Source organism: Macrosteles quadrilineatus, unplaced genomic scaffold (assembly GCF_028750875.1).
Source record: "Macrosteles quadrilineatus isolate MER2022 unplaced genomic scaffold, UCM_ALF_1.0 Scaffold_1__1_contigs__length_201487025, whole genome shotgun sequence".
Lineage (NCBI taxonomy): Eukaryota > Metazoa > Arthropoda > Insecta > Hemiptera > Cicadellidae > Macrosteles > Macrosteles quadrilineatus.
This window is the reverse complement of record NW_026542594.1, coordinates 14,521,411-14,541,015: the sequence shown is the minus strand read 5'-3', so window position 1 is coordinate 14,541,015 and position 19,605 is coordinate 14,521,411. Positions and strand designations below refer to the sequence as shown.

General features: G+C 37.0%; 1 protein-coding gene across 3 annotated transcripts in view; it reads right to left on the bottom strand.

Moving 5' to 3' along the window:
* Positions 1-851: 851 nt before the first annotated feature.
* The window catches only part of LOC128983184 (G-protein coupled receptor 143-like), a 47,084-nt gene continuing 28,330 nt past the window's right edge, over positions 852-19,605 (bottom strand). For all 3 annotated transcript variants that reach the window (XM_054402372.1, XM_054402371.1, XM_054402373.1), the window contains exons 4-8: positions 18,239-18,324; positions 12,388-12,566; positions 11,818-11,944; positions 5,842-6,042; positions 852-3,480 (exon numbers count right to left, since the gene is read on the bottom strand). In XM_054402372.1, the coding sequence (XP_054258347.1) occupies positions 3,322-3,480; positions 5,842-6,042; positions 11,818-11,944; positions 12,388-12,566; positions 18,239-18,324 (752 nt within the window). In that variant the 3' untranslated portion in view covers positions 852-3,321. The remainder of the gene's footprint in view (positions 3,481-5,841; positions 6,043-11,817; positions 11,945-12,387; positions 12,567-18,238; positions 18,325-19,605) is intronic.

Here is a 19,605-nt window from a genome sequence, read left to right as displayed (position 1 = left end):
AATAATTTTAAAAAGAAAATTTCAGAAAAACTTATTGCACTTTGTCCTTATGATATGAATTCATTTTTATCCTGTCAACTGTAATCTTAATATTTGTATATATTTATTATGTGTAAACTATTTATAATGCATGATTTGTACTGAAATGTCACATATTCATTGCTGATATTCAACCTCTGTACTGTGTTTTTTTGTGATAAATAAATTGATTTGATTTTATTTTGACTAAAAGAATCAACCAGCTCAATGGCTGTTGGCTTATTTGCAATCCCACAATCCCTTGTTCCAAAGTACTATTCCCCTAGTATTTATGGCATCCAACGTCTCTCACTCAATTCTCTCATTCAGTGCTACCTTCGGTTGTGGGTTGTAGTTCTAGTTCAGTGCGAGCGTTCGAGCAACTACTGCCACCATTGCCGGTATCATCGAATTAACCTTGACTGCAATAAGTATTTGTCTGCGTTCGTGTAGCAAGCAATGGCGGAACTATAATTTATACACTAGACAGACGACACGACGATTTACACAATACGATTCCCAATCGATGCTCGACTGTGGATTAACACTAGTACCGAAATTCTACCCAAGCTGACGCTAACCGAAACCCCCGGTCTGTAAAGCCCCATTTGAAAATAATGGACCACGCTTAGAAACACACTTAAACCGAAACCCTGGGCCTGTGAGACCTCACTTTAAAATACACTAACGCTGGGCTTCTGAGACGGGCATGTTATGAACATACAACCTGTCAAGGTCACGGCACCCATGCAAAATAAACAAACAATATAACAACAGGTAGGGGAGGAATATATATATTTTCTTCCGAATATATTTTCTTCCTTCGTTACCCATGACCAAACACAATTTATAAGACTGGATAAAAGAGGATCTACCAACAACAACACTATAACAAAATACAAAACGTGCTTTCTTCAACTATCATCCTATTTTCATGCATAACACAGTGAGAATGTTCTAAAATATAAAATATAAAAAGCGTATTAGATTAAATGTTAAAAATTAAGCTTATAATTATGCACGTTTTCATTCCAGGAGTGCACTGCAAGTTTTGCACTTAATTCGTGGATGGTGTCACACTCTCATCGCTAAGCGCAGAATAAAGAATATAGGTATGTCACATCAATTACAATAGGTAGGTCCATGGTTAATCCAAAAATACAGCAAATATATTTTCTTCCTTAAAAATACTGCATTTAATTTCTACTGAAATATACAAATTTAAGAAAACATATTTATGAGCATAACTAGTCTTCTTTTTTCAACATACAGACTTTTTTATCAGAAGAAGTGAAAAATTACATTTTAAATATTTATTTCTGAACTAAATTTATTCCAGACCTGAGTTTCTAAATATACAGAGTGTTCCTGAAGTCTGCCAGCATATTTTGTATAGGTTTTGTATCCAAATTATTGACAGAGAAAAATTCAAATGTAATCCAATAACTATTATCAATTATGTAATTACTTCAGACTGTTTAAGAGCATTGAATCCTGCCTTTAGTTAGAAATTTGTATAACTTTTCTTCACCATAATATACTATTTTACGTTATGAAATTAACAGTTTTCATATAAAACAGAACTTAGTATCTGATGTACGCTAGCTACTTGTAAGTAGTAAATTTATTTATTCATGTATTTATGTGTAATGTACGGTAACTGTAATTGCCACATTACATCTCAGATGATGTGATCATTGCTGTCAAGTTGTTTTTATCAAACTCTCTATATAAGTTAAATATGTATTTAATGCTTTATCCAAAAAAGACAATTTTCAAGCAATTTAAAATAATCTTATTGGTTCACATTCGTTGTTTTTATGGTAATTGAATAATGAATATTGTTTAAGGAATTTTTGCAGACTTTTTTAACTGAACAAATTATTTTTTTTTACAAATTCAAATGGCTGCAAAAGTCCCTTAAACAATATAAAATGCCGTATAAAACCGCTTCCAACTAAAAAAAAATTATGTAATGTTGGCCTGCCGATTTTTTTTTTTAATGTATAAAAAGTTATTTGATGTGATTCAAGCTGCAAAGCTACAAACATACTTCAACTTAAACATACTTCAACTGAAAGTAGCAAACTTTATGTAAACAATGATTTTTCAAAAAGTAAACAATGGTTTTACAGGCATATGTTTATGGTTTAACAAATATTGTTGAGTAACTTTTTCCTCAAGCGTCCAATATAGATGTTTTGACATAGGTGCGGCATCCTTATATATACTGTAGTACATGAAGGAGATTTCTATGAAACACTACTCCTTCGTTAATAATGGACGGATTTTTTACAAATGATATGTGAAAATTAAGTATATTTTTTGTGTAGACGCCCCCTTTCGCCAATTCCTGTAATAAAAGTCCACGGGTTTTGCCCCACAGGCCATCAAAATCCCAATGTATTTCTTACAAAGAAAAGTTTTTTTTTTTTTACAAAATCGCTAAAATACAAAAACATTATTTTATTTATAAATAAAAAAATATGTTTACCACAAACTTTATGACTTTTTTTGATTCCTTACTTCATTAGCTTTACAAACATGTATATATCATTATTAGTATACACATATATTATTATATAACTTTTTACAACATAAACTAACACTGTACAGTTTTGAATTTTTTTCGGTTCTCCGTTTGTCATTATATTTTGCCCCAAAAACTTATAAAAAAAAATTTTCTTAACATGTTATATATTTATATGTAGGGAATTAGATTGTCTACAAAATGTATATAATGAATTTCCCATAAAAAAATCCGTAAAAAAAATATTGAGGCCGCTTTTGAAATTAAAAAAATTTTTTTCACTTTACCGATAAAATACACTGTCTAAATCATTATGATATTACTATTTCTAGATTCTCCTGTTCTTTCCGAACAAAATTAATATGAGGTTGGCTTGGTTTACTTGTACGGTTGAATTTTTACGAATTTTTAAAAAAAGTCTGCAAAATCGCCAAAATGGGTTGGCCATTCCCCACTTCTAACATTGGCCACTGCTAGGGTTAATCTTGTTTGAAAATAAAATCGTCTCCACATTAAGCACAAGTTACAATTTTATACATGTGTAAACAATTTTTCAAAAGGAGAGAAAAATTATATTTAAATTCAACCAAAAACCTGATGACCCACAATTGATTAAAAACCCCCGAACCAAAGTCAGCAACTGACCCATAATTATTTTTAGGTATTTGTAATTGCACAATAATGCTATCAGTGAGTTCAGGGATACTCTGTATATTATTAAAGGGTGCTAATTGAAATGCATATCACACCTTACGACTAGTTTCAAGATACAATCATGATACCAGGGAGCTGCCGTTGAAGTCAGACGGCACCAGTGGCGTAGTCTCAGTCGGTTCTTTCTTAGCTCTCCGATGGAAGGGGGAAATCAACTTGTCACTGGCCCGACGATAGACAACACTGTTGAGCAGAGCTTGCATCGGGTTGAGAGTAGCCTGGAGTGGAACAGATGTGCAAATTATTTGTAATCTACTGATCTAAAAAAAGTAATTATTGGGTTGAAAAGTAACATTTTGGCTGTTACCAGACCAAACATAAATATTGTACTACAGTACCTTCTACATAGAACAACATATTGAATAGTATAAGCCAATCCATAGAGGTATATTTTTGTTACAAAATAACAATTTAATGTAATTCTTTGAAACATGACAACCAGTTTAGATCTCTAAGAAACCTCTGTTTAATATTCCGAGAATCTACAATTAATCACTAACCAGAAAACTAAAAAAATATATATATTTTAACAAAAAAACCTGTATGAATTTGTTTATTCAAAATTAAAATTTAACACAAACTAATCATCTGTTAATAAACAATAAATTAATATTAAACATCGACTGTTAGAAACATGATAGAGATAATACTAATCTCAACAACCTCAACAATAAATAACGTAAATTATAATAAATTAGCTGTACCCGCGGGCTTTGCCCCGTTTAACTTCATAAGTGAGCTCGTTCGCACGTCCTGGTTGAAGTTCGTTCGCTACGCTCACTCACCTTTACATTGGAGCTCGTTCGCTGCGCTCACTTGCCTTCAGGTTAGCTCGTTCGCTACGCTAATTCACCTCCAGGTTGAAGTTCGTTCGCTACGCTCACTCACCTTTTGGTTGCAAATTAGCTGTTGTCATAAATTTAAAAAAAATAATAGTGCTGCACCCTGTTGGTAATCCTTGTAACTTTAATGCTATTGCACATCATAGAACAGAACCAACTTGTTTAATTGAAACAGCTGTTAAGATTCATTAATTACATTTAAATATGAGTACTCATAAGGTTAACATGTGAAACTCCTGAGCCACTGGGGCGGAGCCTGAGAGTCCGATCAGAATAAAAACAACTTAGTTTTCCTATTTAATGCCTAAAGAATCAGTGTACCAAATTTCAGCCTCCTAGGTAAATGGGAAGTGGGAGAATTAGTGATGAGTGAGTGAGTCAGTCAGTGAGGGCTTTGCCTTTTATATGTACTAGTGTACCTGTTGCTCGAATTCGAGCAATTGCGAAGCATTACAGGCAACTCAAAGATTATGGAAATACTCACGATCTACACAACAGTTAGATATAATCAAAATCTTTTGTAAATATCTTTTTTCAAAAAGCTGATCTTGTTTTTTTAGTGTTTTTTTTTTGTGTAAAAAAACATTATTTATATTTCTTCTACTTGGTTGTGTTCTATGTTTCCATTGTTTGCAAATCGGTTATTTCAATGATTGCTCAAGAAACTTAGCACAGCGTTAATTCAGTTTTATTTCTAGCCTATATCAAATCGTCCAGGATTTCTCGCTATTTTCCATTGTAATAATTACACCAACCCAAGTTTCGTCTACAGATGCAATATGCCAAAGAATATCACCTACGTACCATCTCCAAGAAGTGGTAAAAAGGCAGAAACCAACCCATACAATAGATATAAGTTAACTCCTTAAGAAATAATTTTAAAATCTACTGTGATATCAGGATTTTCCACTGATTTGGTAATAGAACATTATATTGCAAAACATGACACGATGCAAAAGAAAATCGGTTTTAAAAACTGAAAAAAACCATTGCAAATACTTCATTTTGACAAATTCAGTAAATCACAATTTAAACATTAACAGCTGTTTCATTAAAAAGTAGTGTAAAATTATGCAAATGGTCGTAATGTAAACAAATCTGCTGAGGGACCTTAAAAGGCCTCTGGGGCAGAGCTCCAAGGAAATTTACCTCGTTTATCTTTTCATGGCTCATCTACAGACCAAGACCTTTCTTTAGAGACCCCTACCAAGTTTCTACGCCCAGCCGTTCTCTCAAATTAGCTGTAACAAAAACCCCGTTTTCCTCCATAAGAATAACATGGGATGGGAATTTAAAGGCCACTGGGGCAGAGCCCCAAGGGAAATCACCATGTTTCTCTTTTGATGGCTCATCTACAGACCAAGACCTTTCTTTAGACACCTCTACCGATTTTCTACGCCCAGCCATTCTCTCAAATTAGCTGTCACAAAGAAAACCAGTTTCAAATTAATATATAGATAGATAGATTAAATAATAAAGTAAATTATACCGTCCAAGAATTGAAAATAAACAGGGCCCCCATTCAAAGTATAAATACAATTTGTGGTTTATTTATGACATTATATGGTCATACTTGGATATATGTTTTGTGACATTAATTAGGATTATGAGGTTTGAGTCGGGTGAATTGCTGCTATTATACGGATACTGGTAGTTATTGTCCTACATTGGTAAGAGAACAATGGATTCAATCCTTGACATATCCACAAAACATTGCGGGGTTTAGACTGATCTTACCATGCAGTAGAGGAGGATAGACACAACCTGCACTGGTAGGTTGTACCACTCTGACCACAGCAGAAAACTGTTGACCAGGTTGGGCAGCCAGCAAACGTAGAACACCAGCAAGATGAGTCCGAACTTGACCTTCACACCATCAATGATCGTACGCTCCTTACGAGTGAACTGTGCAAGACTGGACGTGATCAGAGAAGTAACCTGGGGATCAATAAACACATTATCAGGGAGTTGACGATGTTAGGGATGTGTCGAATCCGAATCTTGAATCTCGGGTCCGCTGACAGAATACACCCATTCGCCGCAAGCTCTATTGCTCTATAATAACGTGTAGCAGCAGTGTCTATCCACGCATAGCTGGAACAAAGCCACACTCTGTCAGAAAAATCAAGGCCATGGCTTGAATTACATCCTAGTTGAATATTAATTGTATTTTAAATAGGGACAGGCCAATAACAGAATTTCTCAATTCGATACCAGTTCTGAAATGAAATATTACTCACAACTCTCGATACCGATTCTATTCAAAACCCATAAGGAAGTTGCCATGGCCAATGTTTTGTTGTTCATTTAAATTCTGAATCAGACAACCGGCGTAGTTAATGCCGGCACAAAATTGTCGTGCGCTCTCAGTTATTTATCGTATCCAAGTCTGATAAGTAAATGGAATCAGCAAACCGATCTTGTTTCACAATGGGCCCTATTATCAATGCATACAAGTCTAAAACAAATTGTCCTTTTATTTCACAGACCAGTCTTTGAGCTTTAATAATTTTAAAAAGAAAATTTCAGAAAAACTTATTGCACTTTGTCCTTATGATATGAATTCATTTTTATCCTGTCAACTGTAATCTTAATATTTGTATATATTTATTATGTGTAAACTATTTATAATGCATGATTTGTACTGAAATGTCACATATTCATTGCTGATATTCAACCTCTGTACTGTGTTTTTTTGTGATAAATAAATTGATTTGATTTTATTTTGACTAAAAGAATCAACCAGCTCAATGGCTGTTGGCTTATTTGCAATCCCACAATCCCTTGTTCCAAAGTACTATTCCCCTAGTATTTATGGCATCCAACGTCTCTCACTCAATTCTCTCATTCAGTGCTACCTTCGGTTGTGGGTTGTAGTTCTAGTTCAGTGCGAGCGTTCGAGCAACTACTGCCACCATTGCCGGTATCATCGAATTAACCTTGACTGCAATAAGTATTTGTCTGCGTTCGTGTAGCAAGCAATGGCGGAACTATAATTTATACACTAGACAGACGACACGACGATTTACACAATACGATTCCCAATCGATGCTCGACTGTGGATTAACACTAGTACCGAAATTCTACCCAAGCTGACGCTAACCGAAACCCCCGGTCTGTAAAGCCCCATTTGAAAATAATGGACCACGCTTAGAAACACACTTAAACCGAAACCCTGGGCCTGTGAGACCTCACTTTAAAATACACTAACGCTGGGCTTCTGAGACGGGCATGTTATGAACATACAACCTGTCAAGGTCACGGCACCCATGCAAAATAAACAAACAATATAACAACAGGTAGGGGAGGAAAAGGTGGGAAGGTATTAGGGGAATGGAATCCCCCAAGTAAACAGTGTTGCCAAAATGCGTTTGTGAAAATTCCCGTGGGCCTGTCAGACGGGGTTTTGGTATAGATGTTAAATTTATGTTAAGTATTTAATATGTTATTAAAAATTGTATGAACAGAGTTTACTATCGATCAAAGAAATTAAAATTAACAAGTGTACTTACAACAACCATAAATAACCAATAATGAATATTTGACGTCCAAATAAAAAATACCGACCGCCCGTTCGATTTAGGTTAATAGGTTTTAAAAGATGTAACCGATGTAAAGAAAATTAAAGATGTAATAAAACTAATAACTCCTTAACGGTTTGAGATACAGCATTGATATTTTGAAAAAATGTTTATCTTATTTAGGACCTATTATTGTTAGAAATTATACTAAAAAATCATTAAAAATAATAGTACTGCACCCTGAAGGAATTGCCCGAAAGGATTCTTGAGGTAAGAATGCATCTATATGTTAATCGGGAATTGTAAAGAAAAATTAAAAAAAATTAAAAGACTACTTGACTCTGACTTATATATTTAAATTTAAATATATATTCTACTCTTCCTGTAATTCTCTCTATGACTCTACCACAATTAATTCTTTACAAATATTGGTTGCCCCTGGGTTGGAAGAACTGTGAATAAAATAAACAACAGAGCGTTTGGCAGTGGAAGCTTGATGTTAAAATAATATTTAAGTGGGCCCTGTAGAATAAATTATTCCCAGAGATCCTTATGGGACGTCCCTGATACTGTTTGAAGTTCTTCCAGACTGAAATAAATCTTAATAAATCTTAAGGTACACTGAATTTACTCTGCTCACTATCACACTAAATCTAGTGTTGCACTTCAAATGTGAATCTTTTGTAGTGGCCTTTTATTTACTGTATTTTACCAAACTTCTATTGAATGACTATTAATGCTAAAAAGAAATACCAGGATATTGAGAACTATGAAAATATATAACAATTCAATTTATAGATTGATCAATGTAAACGTTTCACATTTTAATATTATTTCACAATGTCTAGTTAATGAATTCCTGTACTTTAACGACAATGCAATATAACGGCTGAACACAGGTTTCGAGTGCAACAATCAGTAATAAGCTTTACTCAAAAAATGGTGAATGAACCCATTGAAAGGGAAGTATATGGCGCGGTTACACACTGACTCCGAATATGCCAAATGAAGTGTGATATTTACTTTAATTTTTGAGATGACCAGTACCAGCAAATCCTTCGTTGGCCAACGACTTAAAAAGGTGAAGGTCGAGTCTCGTAGTCCAACTGGTTAAACAGTATTACTGTTTAAGCGTAGTAATATATGATAGAAGATTGCTTATTATTTTATAACTAAAAGGTACTTTGGCGGTTCGTCTATCACAAAACACACACTATCCCAATTAACACCTCCGTCTAGCCGAACCAGCTGCCCACCTCTACTTTCAATAATATTTCACTTTTCCCCAAATAAAATAATGGCTGTTGCACTCTTAATTGATTTTTTCCTACAACTCAGAAATGAAATTCAATAACAATTCTGCAATAAATTCTACTACTGTAAAATTTTTATAAGTAACTCAGTAACTCTAAATTACCCTACAAAAACATTTTCAACTATTTATCTTTAATACCATAAGATTATCACAGTTTACTAAATATTACAGATTGTTACGCTAAAAATGGATATAAAAATTAAATTACCAGTTGTAGCTTGATCCTGGAAACATGTGCTTATATAACAAGATTCAACAAAATATAACAGGAAAATATTAATACATGTGCGACTCACTGAAAACCTACGATTATAACAATAAATAACATAAATTACTTACAAATTTCGGACGTCCTACACTGAATACACTGAGGGATAGGATAGGAAACTTAATTAGGCGAGCTATTCCAAAACGCGATTGAATTTGATTTGGTTTCGAACGTGAAATTTCCAATGGCGGTCTGTGTTAGCCGGTAAAGTTACTATACAACACGTTGTTCTCAAACTGATTTTATTAACATCGCGTTGCAATTATACCCCTGCGGGATATAGGCTTAACGATTGATGAAAATAATAAATATACGACTAACACCACGAATGGATTTAATTTGCACGGAACGAAGTTTAGCTCACCTAACCAGTTAAAATGACGGGAAGTGACTGCGAGTGTCTCCGTAGCTGGGCCGTTGGTTTCCCCTTCCACTCGTCGTCGTTTGCATTGTGGGTACGTTGCCCATTGTTCGATCAGCTGACTATATGATCGCGTCTACTCATTATTTATTTAATTTGTTGCATATTTAATTTGTTGTAAAATACGACAAATCGGTACAGAATGTGAGCTATCATCACACCAAATTTCAGCCCAATATGACCAGTATTTTTCGCGTTTACTTGTCACAAACATACATACGTCCAAACTTTCTTATTTATAATATTAGTAGGATTAAAGATATCTTTATATGCTATATTTTAACCACTTTCTGGAAGAAGTGACCAAACTAAAGAATTCAAACAATTTCCACAGTTAACCTTTTTATCTTAAAGACTGTGAAAAGGTAGCCTCAATGGGGTGGTTAGCCGTGATCTTCTTTTAGCAGTTTTGATAAATTTAACATCTTTTGCCTGCTGCTTGGATGCCCTGTTTTAATTGCTAACATAACAACTGTCAAACAGTTAGGCTAACACGGCAAAAAATTTACTGTCTTTGGGAATGCAGCCACACACACTTAACTATATCATACTTATTTATTTACCATTGCTATTATAATTATAACTAAACTAGCGGAATACCCGAGCTTCGCTACGGAAACTATCATATTGGTTGACATTTTTTATAACTTAGTGTTTAAGTGCCAACAACCTTCAATCAAAAATTCAGCTACAACCTGTTTTGCTCTAAACGATGTCATATTAAAGCATCTATTATAATGTCTCACCCGGTATTTGTTATTTGTATTTTTTTTAAGCGACTCCTGACATCCAATACTTATAATTAAACCACAAAGCATATAGGCCTAAGTTTAACTTAATTGGTTATTCATTTTCCTCTAAGTGGACACAAATATTAATGCTAAGTTCTTTCTTATTTTATGGCTTATATAGGCCTAATTCAACTTAAAAACTTATCTATAACTTAAACCAAAGCCACTATGATTTAAGTTAGTAAAATCATTGGCTATAGGTATATATAGGGTGTCCCACGAAGGGGTTTAAACGTTTGATTTTATATTACGCGCCCATTCATGCACCGAACTTTTTGAAACTTTACACAGTTTACAAAGTAGGTTCTAAAAATATTCTGGAAAAATTTCAACTCCCTAACCTTAGTAGAAATAAAATGGCGGCATATTGAAAAACGTTACTTTAAAAACGTTAAAAAAGGTATTTTTGGTTTTATAAAATATATTTATTGTTACTTTCCAGGGCAATATGACTTTTAAATAAAAAAACTAGAACATAGCCTAATGGAAAACTAAAAATAAATCAAATAACTAATAAATAATAATAAATAAATAACTAATAATAAATCATGAAAGTAGTTTTTATAAAAAGCATATTGGTAAATTTGTCAATATGCCGCCATTTTGTTTCTACGGTTTTAATTTTAATTTAGTTTTAATTTCTAAGGTTAGGGAGTTGAAATTTTTCCAGAATATTTTTAGAACCTACTTTGTAAACTGTGTAAAGTTTAAAAAAGTTTGGTGCATGAATGGGCACGTAATATAAAATCAAACGTTTAAACCCCTTCGTGGGACACCTAGTATAGTCAATGGTAAAATTAACAATGTATTTTCAGGTCTAAAAAGGCCTAGTAAGTTATGTTACTTATTTACATACTAAATCAAGTCCTATGTGACTTTTATTGGTATAAATTATTTTGTAGTGTTTTCTAACGACCACGTTACATGTTCTCCTAGCAACATTTAGGCCTACTTATTTAACAACATACTAAGAAATGGTTTAAACAACTACAAAAATATTAACAGAAATATATCATAAGTAAAAAAAGAAATTAAAATGCAATAAAACCGTAAGTACAATAATTCTACTTTCTTCAACACTCATCACACATATGAAGTCGATAAAACTTAAATGCCACAAACAAATATAATGTTTATATAGTCTGAAATAACCTTATTGCTTCTAGGTGCTATGGTTTGGCCTGTGCGTTGATCAGAATTTCACATTTATATATAGAGATATATCACAGTAAAAAAAAAAAAAAAACAAGGAATAGCAAAAGTTTGTTAAAATAGTATCTAATAATTTAAGTTCATGACCTAATGATTCTTCTTCTACCTTTTTTAACGTTCTTACGATTACTGTTACCTTTAGTATTACAGGGAGAGGTGATATACTAAATTATTTGTTGACTTACTGTACTCAGGGAACACAGATACAGCACTGGGTTGACCACCATTACAGTAATCATGGGCAGGTAGGTGAGCAAATAGTTGGGTAGAATGCGGACAAAGGCACTCTCCCCCGGCCCCAGGTTGTGGCAACTGTAAACATTTCATTAAGTAACTAACTTCACACTCAAATATATAAACAGAAGAATTTAACAATAATTGTCTAATTAGCCTGTGTGTGGAATGTAACGGATTGAAGTAAGAAGTGCATGAGGCATAACAAATATGCAACATTTCTCAGCAAACACATAAATTATCATTCTAAACATAATTAATAGCAACCCTTAAAGGTGACACTAAAAGTAGCCTATAACAATTAAAACTCTGACTGATTGTGTCTATTAGTGATCTAATTCACCAAACTTTTGTAATACAACCAGAAGGTAAATAAATACTTAATACTGTAACTAATTAATCATGAATCTAAAGCCCATGTTAATTATTTCATAATTTGTCCTGATATCTCCCTCAATTTAAGGTCATATCATATAACATATACAATCAGAGTAACTTTAAAATCAAATCTTACGACTTACTCAGCATTTGGTAAGTAGAGAATTGCCAAGCCGACAGCTGTGGTGACAGAAGGAAGTAGCCAACATAACATGTGATACAACGTCGGGTATCCAGGCTTTTCTCTCAGTGCCAGGAACATGTCAAAAGCATAACACAGAGTCCACAGCCAAGTGACACAGTAGAAGTACTGGATCCATGCCTAGGTACAATGCAACATGTGATACAGTGTCAGGTATCCAGGTTCTTCTCTCAGTGCCAGGAACATGTCAATGGCATAACACAGAGTCCACAGCCAAGTGACACAGTAGAAGTACTGGATCCATGCCTAGGTACAATGCAACATGTGATACAGTGTCAAGTGTCCAGGTTCTTCTCTCAGTGACAGGAACATGTCAATGGCATAACACAGAGTCCAAAGCCAAGTGACACAGTAGAAGTACTGGATCCATGCCTAGGTACAATGCAACATGTGATACAATGTCAAGTGTCCAGGTTCTTCTCACAGTGCCAGGAACATGTCAATGGCATAACACAGAGTCCACAGCCAAGTGACACAGTAGAAGTACTGGACCCATGCCTAGGTACAATGCAACATGTGATACAATATCAGGTATCGAGGTTCTTCTCTCAGTGCCAGGAACAGGTCAATGGCATAACACAGAGTCCACAGCCAAGTGACACAGTAGAAGTACTGGACCCATGCCTAGGTACAATGCAACATGTGATACAGTGTCAAGTGTCCAGGTTCTTCTCTCAGTGACAGGAACATGTCAAAAGCATAACACAGAGTCCACAGCCAAGTGACACAGTAGAAGTACTGGATCCATGCCTAGGTACAATGCAACATGTGATACAGTGTCAAGTGTCCAGGTTCTTCTCTCAGTGACAGGAACATGTCAAAAGCATAACACAGAGTCCACAGCCAAGTGACACAGTAGAAGTACTGGATCCATGCCTAGGTACAATGCAACATGTGATACAGTGTCAAGTGTCCAGGTTCTTCTCTCAGTGACAGGAACATGTCAATGGCATAACACAGAGTCCAAAGCCAAGTGACACAGTAGAAGTACTGGATCCATGCCTAGGTACAATGCAACATGTGATACAATGTCAAGTGTCCAGGTTCTTCTCACAGTGCCAGGAACATGTCAATGGCATAACACAGAGTCCACAGCCAAGTGACACAGTAGAAGTACTGGACCCATGCCTAGGTACAATGCAACATGTGATACAATATCAGGTATCGAGGTTCTTCTCTCAGTGCCAGGAACAGGTCAATGGCATAACACAGAGTCCACAGCCAAGTGACACAGTAGAAGTACTGGACCCATGCCTAGGTACAATGCAACATGTGATACAATATCAGGTATCGAGGTTCTTCTCTCAGTGCCAGGAACAGGTCAATGGCATAACACAGAGTCCACAGCCAAGTGACACAGTAGAAGTACTGGACCCATGCCTAGGTACAATGCAACATGTGATACAATATCAGGTATCGAGGTTCTTCTCTCAGTGCCAGGAACAGGTCAATGGCATAACACAGAGTCCACAGCCAAGTGACACAGTAGAAGTACTGGATCCATGCCTAGGTACAATGCAACATGTGATACAGTGTCAAGTGTCCAGGTTCTTCTCTCAGTGCCAGGAACATGTCAATGGCATAACACAGAGTCCACAGCCAAGTGACACAGTAGAAGTACTGGACCCATGCCTAGGTACAATGCAACATGTGATACAATATCAGGTATCGAGGTTCTTCTCTCAGTGCCAGGAACAGGTCAATGGCATAATACAGAGTCCACAACCAAGTGACACAGTAGAAGTACTGGATCCATGCCTAGGTAAAATTCAACATGTGATACAATGTCAGGCAGGTGTCCAGGTTCTTCTCTCAGTGCCAGGAACATGTCAATGGCATAAGACCACAGCCAAGTGACACAGTAGAAGTACTGGATCCATGCCTAGGTACAATGCAACATGTGATACAATGTCAGGTGTCCAGGTTCTTCTCTCAGTGCCAGGAACATGTCAATGGCATAACACAGAGTCCACAGCCAAGTGACACAGTAGAAGTACTGGATCTATGCCTAGGTACAATGCAACATGTGATACAATGTCAGGTGTCCAGGTTCTTCTCTCAGTTCCAGGAACATGTCAATGGCATAACACAGAGTCCACAACCAAGTGACACAGTAGAAGTACTGGATCCATGCCTAGGTACAATGCAACATGTGATACAATGTCTTCTCTCAGTGCCAGGAACATGTCAATGGCATAACACAGAGTCCACAGCCAAGTGACACAGTAGAAGTACTGGATCTATGCCTAGGTACAATGCAACATGTGATACAATGTCAGGTGTCCAGGTTCTTCTCTCAGTGCCAGGAACATGTCAATGGCATAACACAGAGTCCACAACCAAGTGACACAGTAGAAGTACTGGATCCATGCCTAGGTACAATGCAACATGTGATACAATGTCAGGTGTCCAGGTTCTCTCAGTGCCAGGAACATGTCAATGGCATAACAGAGAGTCCACAGCCAAGTGACACAGTAGAAGTACTGGATCTATGCCTAGGTACAATGCAACATGTGATACAATGTCAAGTGTCCAGGTTCTTCTCTCAGTGCCAGGAACATGTCAATGGCATAACACAGAGTCCACAGCCAAGTGACACAGTAGAAGTACTGGATCTATGCCTAGGTACAATGCAACATGTGATACAATGTCAGGTGTCCAGGTTCTTCTCTCAGTGCCAGGAACATGTCAATGGCATAACACAGAGTCCACAGCCAAGTGACACAGTAGAAGTACTGGATCCATGCCTAGGTACAATGCAACATGTGATACAATATCAGGTATCCAGGTTCTTCTCACAGTGCCAGGAACATGTCAATAGCATAACACAGAGTCCATAGCCAAATGACACAGTAGAAGTACTGGATCCATGCCTAGGTACAATGCAACATGTGATACAATATCAGGTATCCAGGTTCTTCTCACAGTGCCAGGAACATGTCAATAGCATAACACAGAGTCCATAGCCAAATGACACAGTAGAAGTACTGGATCCATGCCTAGGTACAATGCAACATGTGATACAATATCAGGTATCCAGGTTCTTCTCACAGTGCCAGGAACATGTCAATAGCATAACACAGAGTCCATAGCCAAATGACACAGTAGAAGTACTGGATCCATGCCTAGGTACAATGCAACATGTGATACAACGTCGGGTATCCAGGCTCTTCTCTCAGTGCCAGGAACATGTCAGTGGCATAACACAGAGTCCACAGCCAAGTGACACAGTAGAAGTACTGGATCCATGCCTAGGTACAATGCAACATGTGATACAATTTTAGGTATCCAGGTTCTTCTCACAGTGCCAGGAACATGTCAATAGCATAACACAGAGTCCATAGCCAAATGACACAGTAGAAGAACTGGATCCATGCCTAGGTACAATGCTACATGATCTCTTCGCTATCGTGTAATAGATATATTTTCTTTTGCAGCGGTTGCGGGATATGACAATTTTTGTCTTCGCGGTCACAGGAGATCTTCAAGATTTTTCTACCATCTTAGAGACGATGACATTATGATAAATAGACCTGCGTACACACTGCACAAAAGTTGTGAATACCAAAACATACTGTTTCTATTGGCAAACCATACAAGATATGTGTTAACATATCATATATGTTATAACATTAAATAGTCATGGTTTGAGTGTTTAGGAATACAGTCAGTGAAATTGATATAACAAACCTCAATATAAAGAAACCCTTTATATACAGGATGAATAAAAAGTCAAGACCCCCCCCCCCTCTAATATTTTTTTTAGTAAATATACAGAGATATCCTTTTGGTGGTCGTGCAATCTTAGCAGGAAGTTGCATTATATGATCTTGAAATTTTTGAGTGCCCCCCCCCCCAAAGGGGGGATTTGGGGGCAACTCAAATATTTTAAATATAAACCCCCTTCAAGTGACACCTCATTTTGAAGTGTTAACATAAGATTAAGAATGGTGAAAACCAGAGTTCGCTATATCTTCTCTATCCAAAATGGTAGCCCGTCAAAAGTTTCATGGTGTTACTGATTTTCTTGTGTAATAAAAAGTAATTTCCCTTCCTCTTATTTGCTCCTAAGTAAATATTACAGAGGTATCCTTTGGATGGTCATGCAGCCTTGGCAGGAAGTTTCATTTTATGATTTTGAAAAATTTGAGTGTCCCCCAAAAAGGGGGATATTGGGGGCAACTCAAAAAACTTTAATTTAAGCCCCCTTCAAGTGACACCTCATTTTGAAGTGTTTACATAAACTTAAAGAATGGTGAAAACCAGAGTTCGCTATCTCTTCTCTTTCCAAAATGGTAGCCAATATTACCATTACGAACCAATATTACCATTGATTTTCAACAACATTTGACGGGCTACCATTTTGGATAGAGAAGAGATAGCAAGCTCTAGTTTTCACCATTCTTTAAACACTTCAAAATGAAGGGGGTTTACATTTAAAATATTTGAGTTGCCCCCGGAATCCCCCCTTTTGGGGGGACACTAAAAAATTTCAAAATCATAAAATGAAACTACCTGCTAAGATTGCATGACCACCAAAAGGATATCTCTGTACATTTACTAAGAAAAATTTTAGAGAGGGGGTCTTGACTTTTTATTCACCCTGTATAAAGGTTTTTTTATCCCCCTAGAACTCTTCAAAATACACAATGTTGATTCAGTATTCACCCCTACATAAGAAACAAACCAAATCAACAACCTTGATTTAACGAATTTTTACGATTCTGGCTAACATAAGTTACCTCAATATAATAAATTTATCATTATGAGAATCTCTATAAATTGAATTTAACCTCTACTTAACGAATTGTCTTTGCTTTTCCCTCAATATAACAAACCCCCCACGTTATTGTTTTTTTTTTTTTATCACAGTTCCTTTGATGAAAATGAAATGGAAAGATGATGTCAACGCTTGCGCTGACAATCATCTGCTCCGTATTACACATCAGTCTACTGTGCGCTATGTCACAACTGATTTCATTAGCTGGGGACTGATGACAACGGAATGCTTAGTAAACTGTGATTGGGTAATCATAGACACTTTAGCAGGATGTGATTGGGCAATAAGTAACTATGGTGACATGTTAAATTTGTGGATAAAGAGAAACATAAGAAAGAGTAGAAGAACATAGAGAAAGAATAACATGGTTGTATCTTTGTATTATTTTTACAATGGAAATTCTTTTTTACACAGTATTACATTTATATAGGTTTAAGTATAAAGTATTGTTGCCTATGCCAGTTAATAGTGTTTTAATGAGGTTTAATCTGGACTTATATTGACCGATCTGTTTCTGAACAAAATTCCTGTAAGCCAATATGACAAACTTTGTCTTAATGAAATCCTTGATATAACGAATATTCAATTCGGTCCCTTCAGATTCGTTATACCGGGGTTAGACTGTATATAACAAATAAGTTTAGAGTTTTCTAGGGATTATTTGTATATATTTCCCATCAGTTATTAGTCAAACTAAAGTTTTACCAGGATTAAACCTGTAAAAACCGGAATCTATCATCAACAACAGCAAACCTTACACAAAGAACATAATCATTAGAGAGGTTTAGGCTAAAATATAAATGGATGGTAGTTTTATCTATTCATAATCGAAAATAACTGAAAACCGAGAACCGAAAGACAAAATCCAAATTAATAAAAATTGCAACCGACACATTTATAATTCTAAAAATCCTGGTAGGAAAGGAATCCCAACACAAACATGATGGATCTCTTGTTGGTTTGAATAATATAAAATCTCTATTGTCTCTTCAGAATGACCCTTGTCACTTACCGCAAAAATGGCACAAAGTGTGATTGGAACGTTTTCCATGGGGTAGAGGAAATTGTTAAGTTTCAGCACCGAGCGGAAGAATACTCCTGCAACAAATAAGAACCGTTGAATTATTTAGAAAACATCATGTACTCATAATGTGTACAAACAGGATGATGTTGGTTGCAATTAAGTAATGAAGACTTAAGAGCTGTCAAGTAGCTATGGCAGTTTTACAAAAATATAAATAAATAAATTAATTGTAACACTATGCTTGTAACAAATCATCTACAGTACAGTAGCAAATTACTAAATACAGTACAAAAGAAAAGAACATTCTAGGGATGGACGGGATTGAATTTTTAGTTCGGGACGGGACGGGTTTTTTTTCTGTGCATAAAAAGAAAGTACTGTATTGCAGTTACCAAAAGAGACATACGAAATCAATTTTTACCATTTGTGGCACTGATCTATAAAAACCAAAAAATGGGTAACCTATAGAAACTTGTGACTCGCGGGTCACGGGGTGATCGTCTGTATGACTCACGGTCACGGCGCGATCGTCGTCATGACTCGCGGTCACGGCGCGATCGTTGGTATTACTCCGCGGTCACGGGGTTATCGTCGGTATGACTCCACGGTCACAGCGCGATCGTCGTCATGACACGCGGTCACGACGCGATCGTCGGTATGACTCGCGGTCACGGCGCGATTGTCAGCATGACTCGCGGTCAGGGCGCGATCGTCGTCATGACTCGCGGTCACGGCGAGATCGTCGTCATGACTCGCGGTCACGGCGCGATCGTCGTCATGACTCGCGGTCACGGCACGATCGTCGGTATGACTTCGCGGTCACGGGGTTATCGTCGGTATGACTGCACGGTCACGGCACGATCGTCGTCATGACTCGCGGTCACGGCACGATCGTCGGTATGACTCGCGGTCACGGCGCGATCGTCGGTATGACTCCGCGGTCACGGGGTTATCGTCGGTATGACTCCACGGTCACGGCGCGATTGTCGTCATCACTCGCGGTCACGACGCGATCGTCGGTATGACTCGCGGTCACGGCGCGATCGTCGGTATGACTCCGCGGTCACGGCGCGATCGTCGGTATGACTCGCGATCACGGCTCGATCGTCAGCATGACTCCGCGGTCACGGCGCGATCGTCGGTAGGACTCCGCGGTCACGGTGCGATCGTCGGTAGGACTCCGCGGTCACGGCGCGATCGTCGGTATGACTCGCGGTCACGGGCGCGGACGTCGGTAGGACTCCGTGGTCACGGCGCGATCGTCGGTAGGACTCCGCGGTCACGGCGCGATCGTCGGTAGGACTCCGCGGTCACGGCGCGGACGTCGGTAGGACTCCGCGGTCACGGCTTAATCG